Here is a 19,407-nt window from a genome sequence, read left to right as displayed (position 1 = left end):
ATGCGGGTGGCAGACAGAAGAATGTATTGTAGAACAAATGAAATAAGGAGATAATGAAGATTTCTTGCGTGTTAATGTGCGCCGCAGCACCCAAACGATGTCACGCTGTTTTCCAATTATCCGTGTGTATGAAATATTACCAGAATACAGTGACCTGAGCATCTTTCGGTGTGCATAACAAGCGCAGAGCTGCTTGTCTCCGGGGGAAAGTACTCAGGATCTGGAATAACAAGGTAACGCGGTACAAATTGACTCAAGAGCTGCTTTTCGCTGAATAATTCACACTAACAAGGATATTTTGACGGCGGTGGAGGGTTTTTTGAGTTTATTTCTCCTCTTCCAGGTGCGTAGTTCAAGCAACATGACAACTGTCGTGCTCTACAATATAAAAATGAAGTATAAAGAGACAAAATGAAATTTTTAATTAATGTTACTCAAACAAAAGTGCCACAGAAAAGGTTGATTAAAACAACTATGCACAAAACAACCATCAAAAAACAGAAGTTAATCAAAAAGAACCCAGAAATTTTGCATGAAGAGAAACAAAACAACCACACAAAAATGTGACAAAAATACACAACATAACCTCAAATCTTCACAAATAAAAAAATTTTAAATGATGAAAGAAAAATACAAAAAATTACAAAAACCTACAAATCAATAAGAAACCAACAAAAATTAATGAATGGCAAGAAAAAAGGGGAAAAAAAACAATAATGAGAACAAAACAAGCAGGGTAAAATTAAGGTGCGAAACCGTAATAAGGCCATTTTTTTTACACCTCGCACTCTTACGTGCGTTACGGTATGGCGCGTGACGTCACTCTTGCCGAGTCACCGCCCATTCATTAAAAGAGCGAGCGAGTGAAGGAGCCGCTGGAGTCCCGGAGCCTGAGCCTCATCGGAGCCGCCGCGGGGAGCCACACAACGGACACTTCGTGCCCCATAAACTCCACTCTGGGGTTGTTTTTGGTTGTTTTTAATCTCCATCCCGCAGGACGTCGTTTATCTTTGTTTGTCGTTTTAAGAGCACTTTTCCGGTCCTGAAGTTGCGGGAGAAAAAAAAAAAAGAAAAAACAAAAACAGGTGAGTGATGCGTTCACAAGCAAAACTGTTTACTTACTCCGCCCCACGCTGTTATTTACATTTTATTTTTATTTAGGTTGGAGTGTGTGTCTGTGTCTGTGAGTGCGCGTGCGCGCGCAGAGTTTGCCCACATGTTTCCTCGCTCCTCTGCTTTCCATTAGCGGCGGAGTGTTTTCCTGTGAGGGGGTTGGGAGGCGGACAGCAGCAGCCTGATCTGGGCAAAACAAGCCTTCATTCACAGCCTGGAAACAAAACAAAAAAAAAAAGGCTTGAAAGGGACCCGAACACACCCTTTGTGAACACATGAGGCTTGATAATGAGCGTGAACAAACTTCTCTCTTCAGAACAATCAAATTCACACTCTGGTTTTTAATCCGAGTTCCGCGTTAAATTAACACTCTGAAATCCGTCAATCGACACACTCGTTGGTGCAAATTGCTCATCGGTCACGTGGCAGGGAAGTCGACGTACGTGCAGATTTGGCGTTCAGGTGACTAAAGTGTGCTAAGAGAGGTTTGCAGGTTAAATTCCCACTGCTGGGGAGTTTCCACTGAGCAAGGCCTTTCACCCCACCCCAAATTGTCCCTCTGCTACTAGTTAGTGAAGGTCAGGTTAGTTATGAAGGAGGTGGGTTGCTTTTGTTGATATAACTACCCTCTTATCTGTGCAGCTTTTAGTCTCCAGCCTGGAGTGGGTGTAGCTCTCATCTGTGGCCTGGAAGTGCAAAACACCACCTTTTAGTAAAATAAATAAATGGAGAAAAAACCAATACAAGATAGAGGTTGTGATTTTTGACATTTGTCGTGGTTTTTTATTTTTAATTTGCAGTTTTTTGGGGGGGATTTTGGTCAGTGTTTGTACTGATTTGCACTTCCAGGCCACCGTACTCGTCACATCTTTTCTTCACTGCACTAAAATCACTGCAATTTTTTTTTTTTTATCTCCCCCGAGCAGAAGCAAAATGCTGAACAAGCAACTTGATAGATGAGGGTCTCTTTTCTTCGAGGAACTCCCTGGAAAACTATCATTTAAACAAATATGAATAGAACGATTTGAATGCAGAGGAGTATCTTAGTTTAGGGGCTTTTAAATGATTTGGACTTGTTACTGAGGCCATTTTGCATCTCTGATGGTGAATAATGTTGGTAGTTTTTGATTTATTTTCCCACCGTCGCTCTTCAAGCTTTGAATCTGTATTTATATCGAAAGTACAAACGAGCTTTTACTGTGAACAAAGTAGCAATAAAGTTTGTTCAACATGTACGTTAAAGGCGACGACTTTAGGTTGTTCATCAATGGATTTAGTTGGAATTTCGAACAGTTTTAGGATGTACTCGTACTCTTCTTTTTTTTTTTTTTTGCATTAAAACTTTAAAAAAAACACAAATCCTCCAGGTCAGACTTGCACGTCTCCGTCTGTCTGGTTTGTCGAACACCTTCAACGTATGTCGCTGCGTGTTTCGACCTGTGTGAAGCCCTCAGGTTCCCCCAGATGTTCTTCTTTTTTTTACTTTTTTGTACGTTGAAAATCTCACGTCAATGAAATCAGGTTTTGCCAGTTGTAGTTTTCAGAAACGATGCGGTATAAACGATTGCTTGTGCTCGCAGCACCGACGGAAACATCGAAAACCCCGCAGTGTACGTGCCCGGCCACCGGGTGGCGCTTTTAAGTTTGGTATTTGTGCCGACGCCGGCACTATTGTTGACGCTAAAGAAACTTTTTAGCGTCGTTCCTCGACGTGCCGGCCGAATCGGCCTCCGCTTGCGTGACGCTTCAAGTGGGGAAAACCGGAAAAGTGTCACGTTTACACAACAACGTTTTTGTCAATTTACTCGTGTTTGAGCGGAAGGAACTATTTGCGCGCGTGCAGATGTTGGGTTTCAGAAAAGTAGTGTTTTCCACGGAGACCGAGTGGGAGGGTTTTCTAAAACTTCGTCGAAATCCAACAAAAGTTTAGCATTTTCACTTCACGGATGCGACTCGCGTAAGAAAAGTGCACCGGATGTTGTGAAGACGGTTATTTTGCAAGCTGCGTTTTCTACGGTGACTTGCAGGCCACTTTGTACTTTGAACTTGCAGGTTCAAAGTACAACAAACTTCAGAAAACTACCAAATAGAGAAAACACTTGGTTTTTTTTATTGTTGCATATATATGTATATATACACAAACAGCACAGCTACAACCTGCTACCCAACAAACACCCGGGATGCTGCACATTGTGCATCTGGAGAAACAAAATGACATCAAAGCACTTTTTTTTTTTTTTATGTTTGCTCCTTTCATTAAAGGGATTTGCTGACTTGGCTGAACGGCGGCCACACGAGGAGCATCAATAAGATATAACTGTGGCGTCGCCTTACAGGTTGTCTGCGACTCGGAGAGTAAATATATATCACATTCAAGGCAGCTGCGAACGACGTGTAATTATCTGCCGCCGTGACTCAGACTCGAGATGTTTATGGTGCTGCTTCTTTTTTCTTTTCTTTTTTTTTTTTTTTGCAGCCATAAAGCCGGCGCTGGCTGTGAAGGATGTTGTTGTGCAATATGATCTGTTGTGATGGTCCCTCGCGGCTGTCGGCCATAAAGCAATGACGAGGGTGGGAGGAGGAGGGGGTGGGGGGGGGGGGGGGGGGTGTACGACAGAGGGAAGAGCAGATAAATCCCTTTATGTGGACGTAAAAAAAAATCTCATTTCAAAGCACTTTTTGGCGTCGGATTTCGATCGGCTCCCGTTTCGCCGGACGCCACGCCGGGAGATGAAGCACAGAACGGATCTGTGTGTTTTTACCAGCGAACCGGGAAAACCAGTTTGTTCACGGCGCTATACCGCGCAGATTCCTTATAAAGTGACTTTGGAATAAACGCAAACTGTTCCAGGAACGTTTCTATGTTGTTTTTGTGTAAACGGACATTGTTTTGTTTTTTTGTTTTTTTTTAATTCATTAAGTTCAGGCATGTTACATTTTATGCATTTTGTGCAATCGCATACATTTTCAAATGTTCAAATACACAGACACACATCATAACAATATGTACATTATTTGCTGTTAATAAATAAATATCTTTTATACAAAAAATAGATCATCTGTTTAATTAGACCCATACATATTTATCAACATATATATATATATATATGATTAACACGCCTGAAAATGGGTAGGAAAAAACGTTAAATTTAATATTTAGATAATCTTTCTGTATTAAAAAAAAGCCTTTTATATGTAAATATAACTAAGAATTATATCTAACATAGACTTGTATATATGTAATAATCACATATACACACTCGCATATATAAACACAAATGTTAAGTTTTCATTCATCGACCTTCTCAATATGGCTGAAAACACCCAGAACCGGTTTCATACTGTTTCTGTGTAGACGAGGCCAGATTGGCCTTTAATGCTGACGTGGTATTGTTATTGGCAGAAATGAAGAACCAACCGGTGGTTTTGCATATAAATGGAGCCTGAAACTCCACGTTTCCCCTCCAAAAGAAAGTCATTAAAAATCTTTCTCATGGCTATTTTAGTCATTAAATCCACGTGAGATGTTTTATTTTTATTTTTGTACTAAATTCTTGTTTTATGGTGCATTTGTTTAATACTTGCCTGCAACTTTAAATTGCCTGTAGGTGTTTCCTCATGCTATGTTCTCTCCTGTAAAATCAGGTTTAGCCGCTCTCACTTCGTTCCCTCCCATCGTCAATATAAGACTTTCAGTTTTGAATGCATGTCCACCGGTTGTCCTGAGCTTCATCACCTTCAGGCTCGTCTTCTGTGTCAACATGTCTCCGTGTAGTGAATGACGGCGCCGCACAGGACGTGACACACCGGGTCGGGTTGCAGTGTTTGTTGCTCGGGGGACTTTTATTTTCCTGCTCGAGGAAATATAGTGAAAGTGTCACAGCGGAAGTTTCAGTCATGAGTCGCCTGGCTACGGTGGCCCTGAAGTGCAAACCACAACTGCAAATGAAAAAACACAACTGCAAATGAAAAAACACAACGGCAAATGAAAAAACACAACAGCAAATTCAAAAATACAACAAATTGAAAGACGACTGCAAATTCAAAAACGCAACACAAATTCAAAAACGCAACAGCAAATGAAAAAACACAACACAAATTCAAAAACGCAACACAAATTCAAAAATGCAACAGCAAATGAAAAAACGCAACACAAATTCAAAAACGCAACACAAATTCAAAAATGCAACAGCAAATGAAAAAACACAACACAAATTCAAAAACACAACACAAATGAAAAAACAACAAATTGAAACACACAACACGTTTTTCAATTTGTTGTCTTTTTTTCATTTGTGTTGTGTTTTTGAATTTGTGTTTTTGAATTTGCTGTTGTGTTTTTCAATTTGTTGTTGTGTTTAATGATTTGCTGTTGTGTTTTTCAATTTGTTGTTGTGGTTTGAATGTACTGTATCTGGCTGCTCCTTGTTGTGTTACAGTATGAAAGTAAAAGCATTATGGCGTTTGTTCTTCTAAATAACAGTGCTTCCCCCCCCCCTCCCCCTGCTTGCCCCTGGAGGGGCAGCAAGGCGCCGTCTGATTGGCCAAATGCCTTGCCATGCAGGGCATGAATGGACGGTGCATGGAGGCATAATTTATCCCAGGTCAGTCAGTCTTTTGTCACATGGACGCCTCAGTGTACCAGGGGCCTTTAACTAAAAAAGGCTCCTGTCGCTACTGCATGTTTCCACCACTGCCTGGAGGTGTGTGATGCAAATCCAGCCGACTCATGATGGGGAAGGAGAAAAAAAACATAAAGTAGATAAAGTCGGAAGTACTACGCCTCCATATGAGTAATGGACGGGGGAGCTCAGCTGATGGGCCCGACTCTAATGGGGCTTTACTCTAATGGGGCTTTATTGCATCGTAAACGGCTCGATTGAGACGACGGGGACTTTTAGGGTCCGTCCACACCAGGAAACCGCTTCACTTAAAAGTGCCGTTTGTGACTGTGAGGCGGTTTTAGAAGCGTGAAGACAGGTTTTTATTTTCAACACGAGTCCCAGAGTGGGGGATTCTAAAACCCCGGCTCGTGTCGTACGTGTCGTATCCAGAGAGCACGTGTCGTAACCACAACAATCAGGGAATCAGATCTATAGAACTAGGAGCTACTGACGCTAGCAGCAGGACCATAGACCTATAGAACTAGGAGCTACTGACGCTAGCAGCAGGACCATAGACCTATAGAACTAGGAGCTACTGACGCTAGCAGCAGGGCCATAGATCTATAGAATGAGGAGCTACTGACGCTAGCAGCAGGACCATAGACCTATAGAACTAGGAGCTACTGACGCTAGCAGCAGGACCATAGATCTATAGAATGAGGAGCTACTGACGCTAGCAGCAGGACCATAGACCTATAGAACTAGGAGCTAAAGACGCTAGCAGCAGGGCCATAGATCTATAGAATGAGGAGCTACTGACGCTAGCAGCAGGACCATATACCTATAGAACTAGAAGCTAATGACGTTAGCAGCAGGAGGAGCAGGGCCATAGATCTATAGAACTAGAAGCTACTGACGCTAGCAGCAGGGCCATAGATCTATAGAACTAGAAGTTAATGATGCTAGCAGCAGGGCCATAGACCTATAGAACTAGAAGCTACTGCTGCTAGCAGCAGGAGGAGCAGGGCCATAGATCTATAGAACTAGGAGCTACTGACGCTAGCAGCAGGGCCATAGATCTATAGAACTAGGAGCTACTGACGCTAGCAGCAGGAGGATCAGGGCCATAGACCTATAGAACTTGGAGCTACTGACGCTAGCAGCAGGGCCATAGATCTATAGAACTAGGAGCTACTGACGCTAGCAGCAGGAGGATCAGGGCCATAGACCTATAGAACTTGGAGCTACTGACGCTAGCAGCAGGGCCATAGATCTATAGAACTAGAGTTATATACAGGGTTATGAGCAGGAATCTACTTCTAAATTCCCATATGCTTTGTCTTTTTTTTGGGTGTGTGTGGTGAGTCACAGCGCCCCTAAAGGCCTGGCAGGTGTACTGCAGCCCTGAAGCCTCGTGTGGCGCCCAGTTCATAGTGACGTGTGGTCGGAGGTTTTGTTTTTTTGGTGAGAGCAAAGATCGTTTTTCTCGCGGTATGGATGTGGCCTTGCCTCCAGTCGCAAAAGCTCAGAAGAAATTTCACAGAAAATGCAATGAAAGTTCTTACAACGTGGCCACGGGTTCGTCCTCCAACACACTTCTGAACCTTGTGAAAGTACCACAGTGACCCCCCCCCCCCCCCCTGCTCCCTCTCGCCTCCCCCCAAACGGGGACTTTTCTCAGAGATTAAAATGAAAAAAAAAAAGAAATTACATGGAAACGAAATTCAGAGACTCGACTCAAACGGTTGAAACTCAAAAGGCTCCTGGTGCTTTGGGGGAAAGTTTCTGTGGTTGAAATGCAGGAAGGAAGTTCTTTTTTCTTATTGGCTGTCATGAATCCACAAACCGTGGCTGAAGTCTGATAGTAAACACAAACACTCCACAAAGCACACTTCGGTTGTTGACCCTGCAAAAGTCCAAACCTCTGAAAAACCCGCCGTCGTTTCAGCCGCTCTTTATAATCCGGCTTCTCTTCTACATTAACGTAGATTAATAAGCATTCCAGATTAATAAACTCGACCTTTTTTATGCATTTTTTTAACGATTTCTTCTTTTGATCTTTACACATTGACCCTCAGTTAAACTTAATCTTATCCAGAATTTAGGAAAATTCCCTTTTTTTTCTGATCGCGGCCATTAATGAGCACAACACAGAGCAGTGAACCTCTTTTAATACTAGAACATGCCAACATTATTGCGCAATCATTGGAAAAACACCAGGAGTTAAATTGCAATGTTTCCATGTTTATACTTTTAATTCTGGAAAGAGTTTAAGCGTTTCTAAGACGGACTCTACTTTGAGAAAACGTAACGTTCTTCCTCGTACGTCCAAAAATGCACCTTGCAGTGGTACGAAAGCACTAAAGGACGCTGGCGGAGGGAAATCGGGTTCATGCCCTCCCGCAATTTAATTCTAGCATCATGAACCGCGGTGCCGATCGCTGATAAGATAGCGGTGGAAGCGGCTCCCGAGATGCCATTTCCTCCTCATTTTCTGCCTCGTTTGTCTCGCCGCAGCCACGTCTGAGTCAAACATCACCCTGTATTGGTACACGACATGAAAACCACTTCCTTTTTTTTTTTTTTTTTTTTTTTAAGCTTTTCGGCCATTTCTTTGTCAACAAACGTCGATTTCAAAAACTTGAATGTGTAAATGCAAAACTTTTCTGAAACGCTACGGTTTAACTTGAAACGTTGTCCGGGGCTTTTGAACTGTATTCAAATCCGTCTGCTTTAACCCTTCAATGCGACGTATCGGTATCGTTTCAGGCGTGTTGTACACCGCTTTAAAAACAAAATAAAAAATTTTGAAATATATATATTTATATATTACCAGAAAAACCTAATTGAGATTAAAAGTCTCTTTTAAAGAGCGTCCTGGCCAAGACGGGCAAAACGAACACATAAAACATATAAGAAAAATGTCAGGAAAAACTTGCTTTCCACATTAAGAGTCTGGTGAAACGGGGTTTTGTTGAGTTTCACGTGGCGGCAAACCTGAACGCCGTGGCGTCGCCCACGTTAACGACGCCACTCGTCTGAACAGGCGTTGTTGTTGGTGTGACTTACCGTGTGCACTCGTCCGTCCTGCGTCTTTTTAAAACTCAGGACGGGGGAGGGGGGGGAGGGGGGGGGGGTACTTTGCTGACGCACGTGGACTGACCGAGGTGGGTGAGTCACCAGATTTTAGAATCCTGATCACCCTTTTACCGCCGCACACGTGTCGGAGACGAGCGCCCACGTCCGCCCCGAACAACTCCCGGACACGAGTCTGGGCTAATTGCTGTGAGCTTGATGCCCCATCGCTTCACCGCAGTGGCGGCGGGATACGTCAAAAGCCGATTGTCTTCTTTTGTGTGGATTCATACAAACCTTCAATGCCTCGCCCAAAGCCCCCCCCCCCCCACCCCTCCCCCGTTATGTTCCATTCATTTCAGCCCTTTAATAACGGCGACGCCACAAAAAGCCTCGGCTCCAGAAGCTCAAGCGACTCTCTGGTTGAAGAAATGTGACGGTGGTTTACACGAGTCCGTGATCAATGTGCATGTGGACTGTGTTTCTTGTTTCAGGCGTACTTTTCAATAGTCAAAAGACGAGGACCTGAACTTATCCTACTTTTAGGGTCTGATTTGTCGATGTTTAAAACTGTGATGTCACGGAAATGTCATTTTGTCACGTGAGCTCAAGAAGCGTTGATGAGAAACGTCATCAGTGAAAGTAAAGGCTATAAACAAACACAAGTTGGTAAACGTGGTCTACATTTTCGAGATCTATGTAGTTTGATGTGACGCGACGGGAAAAACTGCTGCTTGTCCTTTTCCTCGCTTTACTCGGATTTCATTGTATTTGCTGTTAAGGAAAGGATGACAAAAGTCATCTCTTACCCTTAATTGTCTCTTTTTAAAGGGATATTTAAAGCTGGGAACTACAGAACATTGTTTCATGTGATATAAATGAAATTGGTCATCCTCCCTGTTATAGATCCCGTCCTGCTCGGAGTTCAGACTGACGGGAAACTTGTAATTTCTCCTTGATCACAGGCTTGTAATTGGTTCTGTCTTTTCCCACGTTATCCCCCGCTTCTTCTCTTTTCCATCCTAAATGGCTGAAATTGTGAAAATCTCTTTCCCGCCAGACGTTGCCAAAGTGTTGACGGATCAGATTTGTGACCCACGATGTAAAATTGTGCCACAAAGATGAGTACCGTATTTTCCGGACTATAAGGCACCTAAATACCTCAAATTTTCTCAAAAGCTGCCAGTGCGCCTTATAACCCGGTGCGCCTTACATATGGAAGAATTGCTCTACTCCAGACTGCTATTTGACAGCTGAACAACCAGAAGCTTTTATTTTGACAACTCTAACTTCGCCACCGGATCTTCAGAGCGGACGACACTCCACACAACACCTTCATCACTCATGGTTGCACACCAACATTCTAACAAACCAAAATAAACTAGATGAAATAATTACTCCCTAAACTGGGGAACAAAAACACATAAACACAATCAACACAACACCAAGCCCAACAACAACCCACACTAACCTCCAACAACACAAAACATGAATTCCCATCATGCCTTGCATCCTGAGCTCCTCAGTGCAGCCGATAGCTTCAATGAATTATGGGAGTTTCTGTTTGTGGTGTTTTAAATGCAATTATTGGGGGTTCTATTTGGTTTGTGGTGTCGGTAATAATTGTGTTGTGTTGTGTTTTTGTTGCTTAGTTCATGTAGTTTAGTTTATTACCGGTAGTTGTAAGTTGTCAACCAGCAGTGAAGAAGGTTTTGTGTGTAGTGTCCTCCTGGCATAGGCTGCAGGTAGGACTATCAAAATAAAGTGCGTGCACCTCTCTAGGTGTTAGAATCAGTGGAAAATGTAACCTAATGGCTTTGAGCTATAAAGGTTACTGACCACTGGTCTATTCCATGCGCCTTATAATGCGGTGCGCCTTATATATGAACAAAGTTGTAAATTATGTCAATCAGTGTAGGTGCGCCTTATAATCCGGTGCGCCTTATAGTGCGGAAAATACGGTAATTGGGAAAAGGAATTTTAGGCCCTTGGACTGAACTCGGGCAGCTCAAGCGAGAATGCCGAGGACCGACCCTTTGAAAGGCGAGATGGACCTCGACAGAAGGATCTCCCGTGGCAGAAGGCGTCGCGGTGAAACTGTAAACCAGCGAAGGGAGTCGACATGGATTCATGAAATGTGTTCCTCTGCCTGTTCCATGCCCTCGTCGTATCGCATCAGCCGCCTCGGCTAGCTTGTTTCGTCCCGAGAGCTAATGCGTACGTCCATATAACTGCATTAGCGTGTGTGTTTTGCCATCCGGTGGGCTGGAATTTGCTGCGTCAGCAGAATGGCCGTGCAGTGCGGTATCCAGAGAGCACGCTCGTGAAAAAAACAAAAAAAACCACCCTATTGTACGCAGGTGAGATCTCCTGCCGTGTGTCAGCAAAGCAGGCCGCTCTTGTTTGGGGTTTCTGAAACGGGTGGAAACATAATCACACTTTGTGTTTATGCAACACGGGCGCTTTCCAGAGCGCCGCGCCGCCGCCGCCGCCGCCCGACTTTACAGCGAATCGAACCAGAACCTGCTCGCGCCACTGGCCATCGTTTACCCAGAGACACTGGGATCCGGCCCAGACGTCACTCAAAGCTACGGAGTTACAAGAATACCTTTCATCTTTATATTCGCTGCTAAAATGTGTTCCCCCCTCCCCCACCCCGAGTACTTTAGAGACGTCGTCTCGTCTTACGCGAGATGTTTTTTTGTTACTCGAGAGAATTGAATCGTCCAGAACAGGGTTAATATCAGAACTTGGAACCGGAGCCTGGTAAAATTCCTGCAATGAACTCTTCTCCGAGTCGCAGCAGTTTAATTCTCACACTGTTGGGCGATGAACCGAAAGGGATGTTTCTCTCTAAAGAAGGAAATCCTCACTTTGACCTCGACTCTTTGACTTCAGAGGCCCAGTCTGAACGTCTCATCCTGTTTTCCAAGCCTCCTTTGGGTCACTTATCTCTGATCTGGCCGCCGCCACCGCCGCCGTCCTCTCCTCATAGGCTCCGCCTCTCTGTGCCTTTCTCTGTTAATCTGTCCTGGACCTCAGTCGGTTGGTTTACGTCTCTTAGTGGCACTTAAGTGGACGACAGGCGTCATTCGTGACGAACATAGAGAGACGGTGACTACGTTTACTGTCCACACACACACACACACACACACACACACACACACACACACACACACACACACACACCTGCGTTCAGACCTCGGCTGCCTGGTGGAACGGCAGGTCTTTAAATATCGTGAACAATCTGAATTGTGTGTGTGTGGGGGGACGATTCAACCCTGAACATGTTGGTATCATGAATAGTTGAAGTTATGATTTATGAGAGGCGAGTAGTTTTAGTTGTTATATATCTCTAATACGTTTTCAATACTCGATCTCGATTCGCTCCGGAAAAACGCTTCACGATCAGTTTCACAACATTTAAGAACATTTTGTTTGAGAAAATCTGGGTTTTTTTCAGGTTGAATCAAATGTGATATTTTTGCTCGATAGCTTTGGTATCCCAGAAAGCTATGTGGCAGGTTTTGAAAGAAGACGTCAGTTAGTGAAACAAACGCAGTTTGTTGGCTCCAAGTCCTGGTTTGTTGTTAAACGTCTGGGCTGGTCAGATCGTTTTGGAGAACTGCAGGTTGGAAATGAGTGGAAACGTGTTTTGGTTTATTCTCGGTGCAGAAGTAATACTTTTAAGGGGAAGTATATTTAAAAAAAAAAAAAAAAAATTCTGGCAAAGTAGCTTTAAAGGACGAGTATGAGTACCAACATTTACCTACTTGCCGATACCGAGGAAATTAAATAGAAATTTCCATTTGCTTTGCCGTTATTTCAACTGTTAGGTGAGAAAATCTAGATTTTATTCCAGTTTTACATACTTTCCTTCCGATTTGGACCACATTTTATAAAAGTTTATAAAAATTTTGGTCTGGTTTTAGTTTTTAATTTGCCATCACAATCCATTTTTATTGGATTTTGTCAATTTCACTATGATAAATTCATCCTTTTTATTTTGAAGCGTTTTCAAACTACCTATAGAAAGTAAAGCAATAGAAAGTGTCGCATGAGGAAATGTTATCATTCTTCTATTTCAGGTTCTTCTGTTCATATTAGTCACAGTATAAAAAAATTATAATTCTTGTGGTTTGTCTCGTGAGAATCGTAGACTCGGTTAGTTTTCAGCGTAGTAAAATAACGACTCTGTTTAGCACACGTTAAATCGGTGGAGAAAAAATAAAGAAAATTCAGTTTATTTTTCAGTTTCGATTGTGGCTATTTTTATGTTTAGTGTCTGTATGATGCACAAGTTGGACAAAACATTTAATGTCATTTTTTTGAATGCTAGAATATATTGTGAGCAGAGCTTATTGAATCTGTTTGTACAACAACAAAAAACGATGTTAAAACCACTTGAACGCCTTGATAAGGAGCCGTGCTGATGCAGTTTTAAATCTGGAATAAATCACCTCGGTTTCTAGCCAACTAACCTAACTGTTACAGTTTTCACCATCTTTTTTTTATTAAAAAGGCACTTTGTCCTGCCCACATTAGAAAAAAAAGAAAACAGTTTTATTATCCTGTTTTCACATTAGCTGCGTTGCATTAAACACAATTTGAGCTTCTCTCCGTCTCATATTGATCTCTGCTGTTTTCTATTTATCAGGTGTTTTTTCAACATCCAGGCTGCAGAGCGTCTTCCTCCCACTAACCGATGAAATGAAATGAGTCAAATCGGTCATCAGAATGACAAGAGAAGTGATTCAGGCAATTTACCTATTAAGGTAAATCCACTGCAGTTTTTCTGCCACGTGATTTTGAAGTAGAGCTGCTCGATTATGGCAAAAAATAAATCAGAATCCTGATTATTTTTGGGCAATAATCAAATCACGATTATGTCTTTGAATTTGGAACAGCATTTATTGAACATGTCCAAAAATAAAGACTCCTGTTAAATATATAAAAATATCTTGTGTTTTCGTAAAAAAAAACAAGTCGTTGTACTGCAACTCAATCTTTTGAAAGCGATAAAGAAATAAGCTTAGATGCTAATATAAACTCCAGTAATGAATGATTCTATGTTGGGACTTTGGCCGTCCAGTGAGAAACTCGCTTCTCTGTCCTCTTTCCAAACGGTTTCACCCGCCAGATTTACCAAGTTACTTTACGTCACTGAAAAGCGTCAACCCTGCGGTGCTCTAGCTAGTAGCCGCCGTTAGCATGACTTAGCTTTAACATGAAACGTAACCTAAACCGCTGGTGGGACACGCCGCTATTATCGACTTCAATATGTTAGTTTATAGCAGGTATGGTAACGACGAGCAGGAAACCACACATTCAGAGCTTTTATGGGAAATTTAAAAGTAGCAACTTAAAGTAGCAGCTTAAAAGTAGCAACTTAAAAGTAGCAACTTAAAAGTAGCAACTTAAAAGTAGCAGCTTAAAAGTAGCAACTTAAAAGTAGCAACTTGGCGCTAAGTAGCTTGCGCCGGCGCGTTTGGGTCAAATGTGTGGTCATTTCCTGTCTGACGGTGGAGGCTGCGCCGGAAACACCCCACACAATAGTTTTTCCTCAAATCGTATGAATATTGAGATCGTCTGGAACCGACATCGTTGGTCACCGTTCGATCGATCGGCCCGCTGAGAGAAGCGGTGGAACCGCGGCTGGAGGATCGGCGCCGCTTTAGGCTTCTTCTATTTTTAACGCCGTCAAACGACGAGATTCGTCTGCAACGTTGTCAAACCTGTTTGGAAACGTGAGCGAACGAGTCTGTTGCTTTTTCTCTTTCCCCAAAGTCAAGCAGATTTGATCCCAGGTCTTGTTGACCTCGTTCACTGCAGGAACCTCGGTTCCTCCGTTCTGCAGTGATGAAAAGCGAGAGCTCGGCGGCGGAGGCGTTTATTTAGTTATTTATTTATTTTCTCAGCCTCCCTCTAATTGGAGCACACAGGTGGTGATGTAAGTCCGAGGTGAATACAGGCTCTGTTCTCCCTCGCCGCTCTGGCCCTCGCCTCCTCCTCCTCCTCCTCCTCCTCGTTGTCGTGGTAATGAGCGCTACGAGCCGCCGGCCGGCTTCGGAGTTGTTGTCTCATCATGGAATCACAAACGTCTCCCTCTCTCCTCCTCAGGTGACCTCCTCCCACGCAGTGGCCCCGCCCCCTTCGCCCTCTCGCCCTCTGACTCCACCTCCTCCGACATGTCCTCCCAGGCCACGTCCGTCACCCCGCCGCTGCCCTCGCCGGGATCCCCGCGCTCTGCAGGTGAGAAAAAACCCCCAAAAAGTCTATTTCTTCAATTAATCTCTTTCCTACGTAACTCTTGATACTCTACATTTTTATTTTTAACTAATTCATCATTCTCTCTTTAGCCTCCATTCTTTCTTTTTCCTGTTGCTTATATACTTTGCGATTTTACCTTTTTGAATATTGGAGGCGCTTTTATTTTTTTATTCTCTTTATTAACATTTTTCAATAAAGAGGATGTTGGATAGAGTTAATGATTGAGTAAAAAGCACAAACTAACAAATGCCATGAAACAGAGGATGTCATTCATGTGGTAGTTTTAAACAAGCTCAGTAGTTTTGCATTAATTGTGCTTAAGGCTGGAAAATCTAATTTAAAACATCCAATTTAATAGAAAAGTGGGTTTTTTTGTTTGTTTTTTACAGTTGCAGGTGTCTTCTAATGTCTGGTATTAAAATTGAGGGGGACATATATTTCCAATGGAACTAAATTAACATTATCACCGTTTCTGTCTAAAGTGTTAGGGCGACCTCTAGTGGAGGAATTAATCACCACAGCAGCAATGAAAGAAGGAACATTTGTGCATAAATAGACAAAACAATGAGTAAATTCTAGATATTTGTTGTTGTTTTTTCATTATTATTCACTTGTGTGAAGAAGCAGCTGTGTGACAAGTCGTAGGTGACGTACTGAGAGTCACGGAAGTTGTTTTTGTTTGTTTGTTTTTTGTTCTTTTCAGAGTCTCTGAAGCTCCCAGCCTGCAGACAGAGAGCCCGCTCGCCTTCCCCCATGAGAGGATACCTCATCCCCAGCCCTCTGCCCACACGCCGGAACAGGACCTTCTCAGCGTGAGGACACACACACACACACACACACACACACACACACACACACACACACATCGTGTGACCATGGAGTGGGCGGAGTCATCCGGGCATTTCCCACAAGTAACCGGCCCCCGATATGAGGCGGAGCATTGAATATTAGCTCAAATAATACATTAAATATTATGTGATCGTTACAATGGTGCTTCACTATCCGGTGTTTCGGTGTCACTGGTGCCCCTGTTATCTGGTGACTTCTGCCACCAGCTGATGTTAAAATAAGACAAACGGCATACTTTTTAAACTTGAATGTAAATGTGATTAAACGGCAGGACAGCTGGGGGGGGGGGTGGAGGAAGTAGGTCACCAGTTAACAGGGAAACCATTTAATCCAAAACACCAGAGATCTCCCGATTCTCTGGTTGTTTTGTTTTTTGTTGTGGACAGGTTTAAAAAAAAAAAAAAGCCCAACCTCCTCCACCTCTAACCCCCCCCCCACCTCCTCCACCCCCCTGCAGGACGGCTCGTGCGGCGGAGGGTCCGGCGTACCGAGGCGTGTGTAAATGCTTCTCCCGCTCCAAAGGCCACGGCTTCATCACGCCGTCGGACGGCGGCAACGACATCTTTGTCCACATCTCTGAGTGAGTGAAGGAGTGAGTGAAGGAGTGAGTGAAGGAGTGAAGGAGTGAAGGAGTGAGTACGTTGTGTTCGACACTGTTGCGACGACTTGGAATCTGTTTGGAACGACGTGGAAACGAAGTCCAGCAGAAGACGGGGCTGCAGCCAGGACACACACACACACACACACACACACACACACACACACACACACACACACACACACACACCCACATATACAATGTGGGTAAAATATCTGCGATGGGTTGTGTTGAGGGCTGCTTTGCTTTTAATTATTGACTGTGATCAAACTGTGTCATGGCTCTGTGTGGGAGGGAACACACACACACACACACACACACACACACACACACACACACACACAGAGGGATGGCAGGAGTGTGTGTGTGGGAGGATGACAGAATATGTGATGACCTTCACCACAGAGTCTTTATCACCCACAGGTTTAAATGACGTCAGCGGGACACACACACACACACACACACACACACACACACACGTAAAGAGAAAAGACACGTATTGTTTTAATAGGACGTCATGATGGACTCGTTCCCGAGCTCCATATAAACAGGAAGTAGGAAGCGGAGGTGTTTTCTAGCCGTTCAGCTGATTTTTAAAATAGTTTGATCCACAAAGTGACGTAAACCTCAAATGTGACGGCAGAGTTCCGCCTGGAAGAGCCCGGCGAGACGACGGATTCATTGCCCGCCGTCTTCCTCTCGTGCCGCCTCTTCGTTTAGAAAAACGCCGAGCGTCTCCGTCTTGTGTCCCGCAGCGTGGAGGGCGAGTACGTGCCGGTGGAGGGCGACGAGGTGAGCTACAAGATCTGCTGCATCCCGCCCAAGCTGGAGAAGGTGCAGGCGGTGGAGGTGACCATCACCCACCTCAACCCGGGGAGCAAGCATGAGACCTGGGCCGGAGACGTGGTCAGCAGCTAGACACCCCCCCCACCCCACCCACCCCCCCACACACACACAGTGAGGGCGGTGGAGGATGAGTTTGTGCCGGCGTGTGAAGATATTTCTGAGTCTGTAATGAGATTTTGGTTTTTTTTGTTTGTTTGTTTTTTTTGCCCACAAGGATCTGTAAATGTCCAACACCGACGGGTTAGTTTCCCCTCACCGTTGCCTCACAGGCTCACTTGACGCTCACCTCAGTGCTGCTCGCTGTTCTAACAGGCTGTAAAGTTTCCAAACCGTCGCCGAATCTTCCTGCCAGTCGACGTCGAGGGGAGAAAAAAACCCATTTGCAGGAAAAACGCCCCAAAAAAGGTGAATTTGCAGTTCCTCGTGCACACGGCAAGCTTTGCTGGATGCATACGGGCGTCATTATAGACGCACAGATATGAAAATACACCCGTACGAGTCGTCTTCCTCCGGTGACCACCAGGGGGCGCGCGGAACGCTTTGAAGGAACATCAAAGGGCAAGTTTCCCTTTGAGACGCTGCTTCTCTGCAGATTCTGCGGCGAGCGGCGTGTGAATAGACGGAACGTCGGTTTCCTGCTTTTTAACGAGTTTATTTTTTTGGCCGTTTGAAGACGAGTCCCATTTTTGTTTGTTTGTTTGTTTGTTTTGGGACTGGTGAGGTTTGTTTTGCCGTTTCAGTCGGAGAACTTGCGTTTCTCTTCGCGCCTCCTCGTGTCAAACCCGTCGTCTGGTTTTGGGTCAAATAAAGAATTTTCATCTGGGACTCTTTGTTGACTTCTGCTTTTTTTTTTTAAAATGTAATTTAAGACTCGTTTACAGAGTTTCAGGGGAGGAATGTGGTTTTCTTTCCGTCTGCAGGTTTTAACCTTCAGCTTGATGCCAAAGAAGAAAATGTGTGAAAACTTAAAAGCCAGACTTGATAAAATATTAATAAATTCAACATTTTAAGGTGCTATTTTAAGATATTTCTACAATTTAAATGTATTAGAAAGATGCACCAAACTAATTACACTAGTAGATTTAGATTCTCTCTGAATATCTTAATTTCTACTCTATTGACAAATCACACTAAATATGTCCAAATAGACTGATTGTTTGTAATAACATACTCTTATAATAACAGATTCTGTTATTTGCAGTAGTTTTCTGTGTAAAATGTTGGAAGTTTGAGGCAAAACTTTGTGCCGCTTATTCTATCTTATCGGCAATTTGCCTGAAGTGATTGATCTTGAGAAGAAAAACAAAAAACTGCAGCACAATTTACTCCACAATATTAAAAGGCATTTCTCAGGGTTAAGATGTTTTTAGTCAAACCAAGTTCATATGGAAGAAAGAAGAGGGGGAAAAAGGTGATCTGCTGCTCCCTTGTGGCCAAATTCATGTACTACAAGGTTTACCAACAACGTGAGGAAGAGAAAAGTGCAATCCTGCACGGATTTTAATAGAAATGTATACAAGCATTTATCAGTAGATTTGTAAAATCTCTGCCTGCTGCTGCCGTCCTTTTTACTACTTCAGTTTATTTTATGAATCCTTCCATCTCTTACTCTTGTGAGCTTCTTTTTGTTTTTAAAATCTTTCCTTGATGTTCTTCAGTCGTCACTGCTCATGTTTGTTCATGTAAAACTCTTTGAATGTTTCTTACAGTCGGTACAGAAAGTATTCAAGACCTTTTTAAAATGTTTCACCGTTAGTTCATTGCAACCATTCAACATCAAAAAAGTATATTTTATTTCTCTATTAATGTTCACTCAGCACCCCATCTTGAAATGTAGACGTTTTTGGAAATTTATTAAAAAAAATAAAAGAAAAACTGAAATATCACAAGATTTTCACAATAACTTCTTTAAAAAAAACGACAAAATTCCATCATAAACCATCAGTCTTTTGTTATGTTAATATTTCATGTGCTGTAAATTTAGTCTGTGCTGGTTTTTAAACATTTTTTTCTCAATTTAGTCGATTTCATCATCAATGTTAATGATCACTC

At 43.2% G+C, this 19,407-nt stretch overlaps 1 protein-coding gene across 2 annotated transcripts; it reads left to right on the top strand.

Annotated features, from left to right (window-relative positions):
* The first annotated feature begins 127 nt into the window (after positions 1 to 127).
* On the top strand, positions 128 to 18,180 carry carhsp1 (calcium regulated heat stable protein 1). 2 transcript variants are annotated; one of them, XM_080512156.1, is made up of 5 exons: positions 128 to 233; positions 14,913 to 15,044; positions 15,766 to 15,874; positions 16,369 to 16,491; positions 17,265 to 18,180. In XM_080512156.1, the coding sequence occupies exons 2-5, from the start codon at positions 14,981 to 14,983 to the stop codon at positions 17,425 to 17,427; spliced, it is 459 nt and encodes a 152-aa protein (XP_080368282.1). In that variant the 5' UTR covers positions 128 to 233; positions 14,913 to 14,980; the 3' UTR covers positions 17,428 to 18,180. The 2 variants fall into 2 exon arrangements, with proteins under 2 accessions (XP_080368282.1, XP_080368281.1); XM_080512155.1 differs by lacking the exon at positions 128 to 233 and adding an exon at positions 357 to 1,085.
* The last annotated feature ends 1,227 nt before the right edge of the window (positions 18,181 to 19,407 follow it).

Source organism: Blennius ocellaris (genome assembly GCF_963422515.1).
Source record: "Blennius ocellaris genome assembly, chromosome: 16".
NCBI lineage: Eukaryota > Metazoa > Chordata > Actinopteri > Blenniiformes > Blenniidae > Blennius > Blennius ocellaris.
This window is presented reverse-complemented; position numbering and strand designations above follow the sequence as displayed.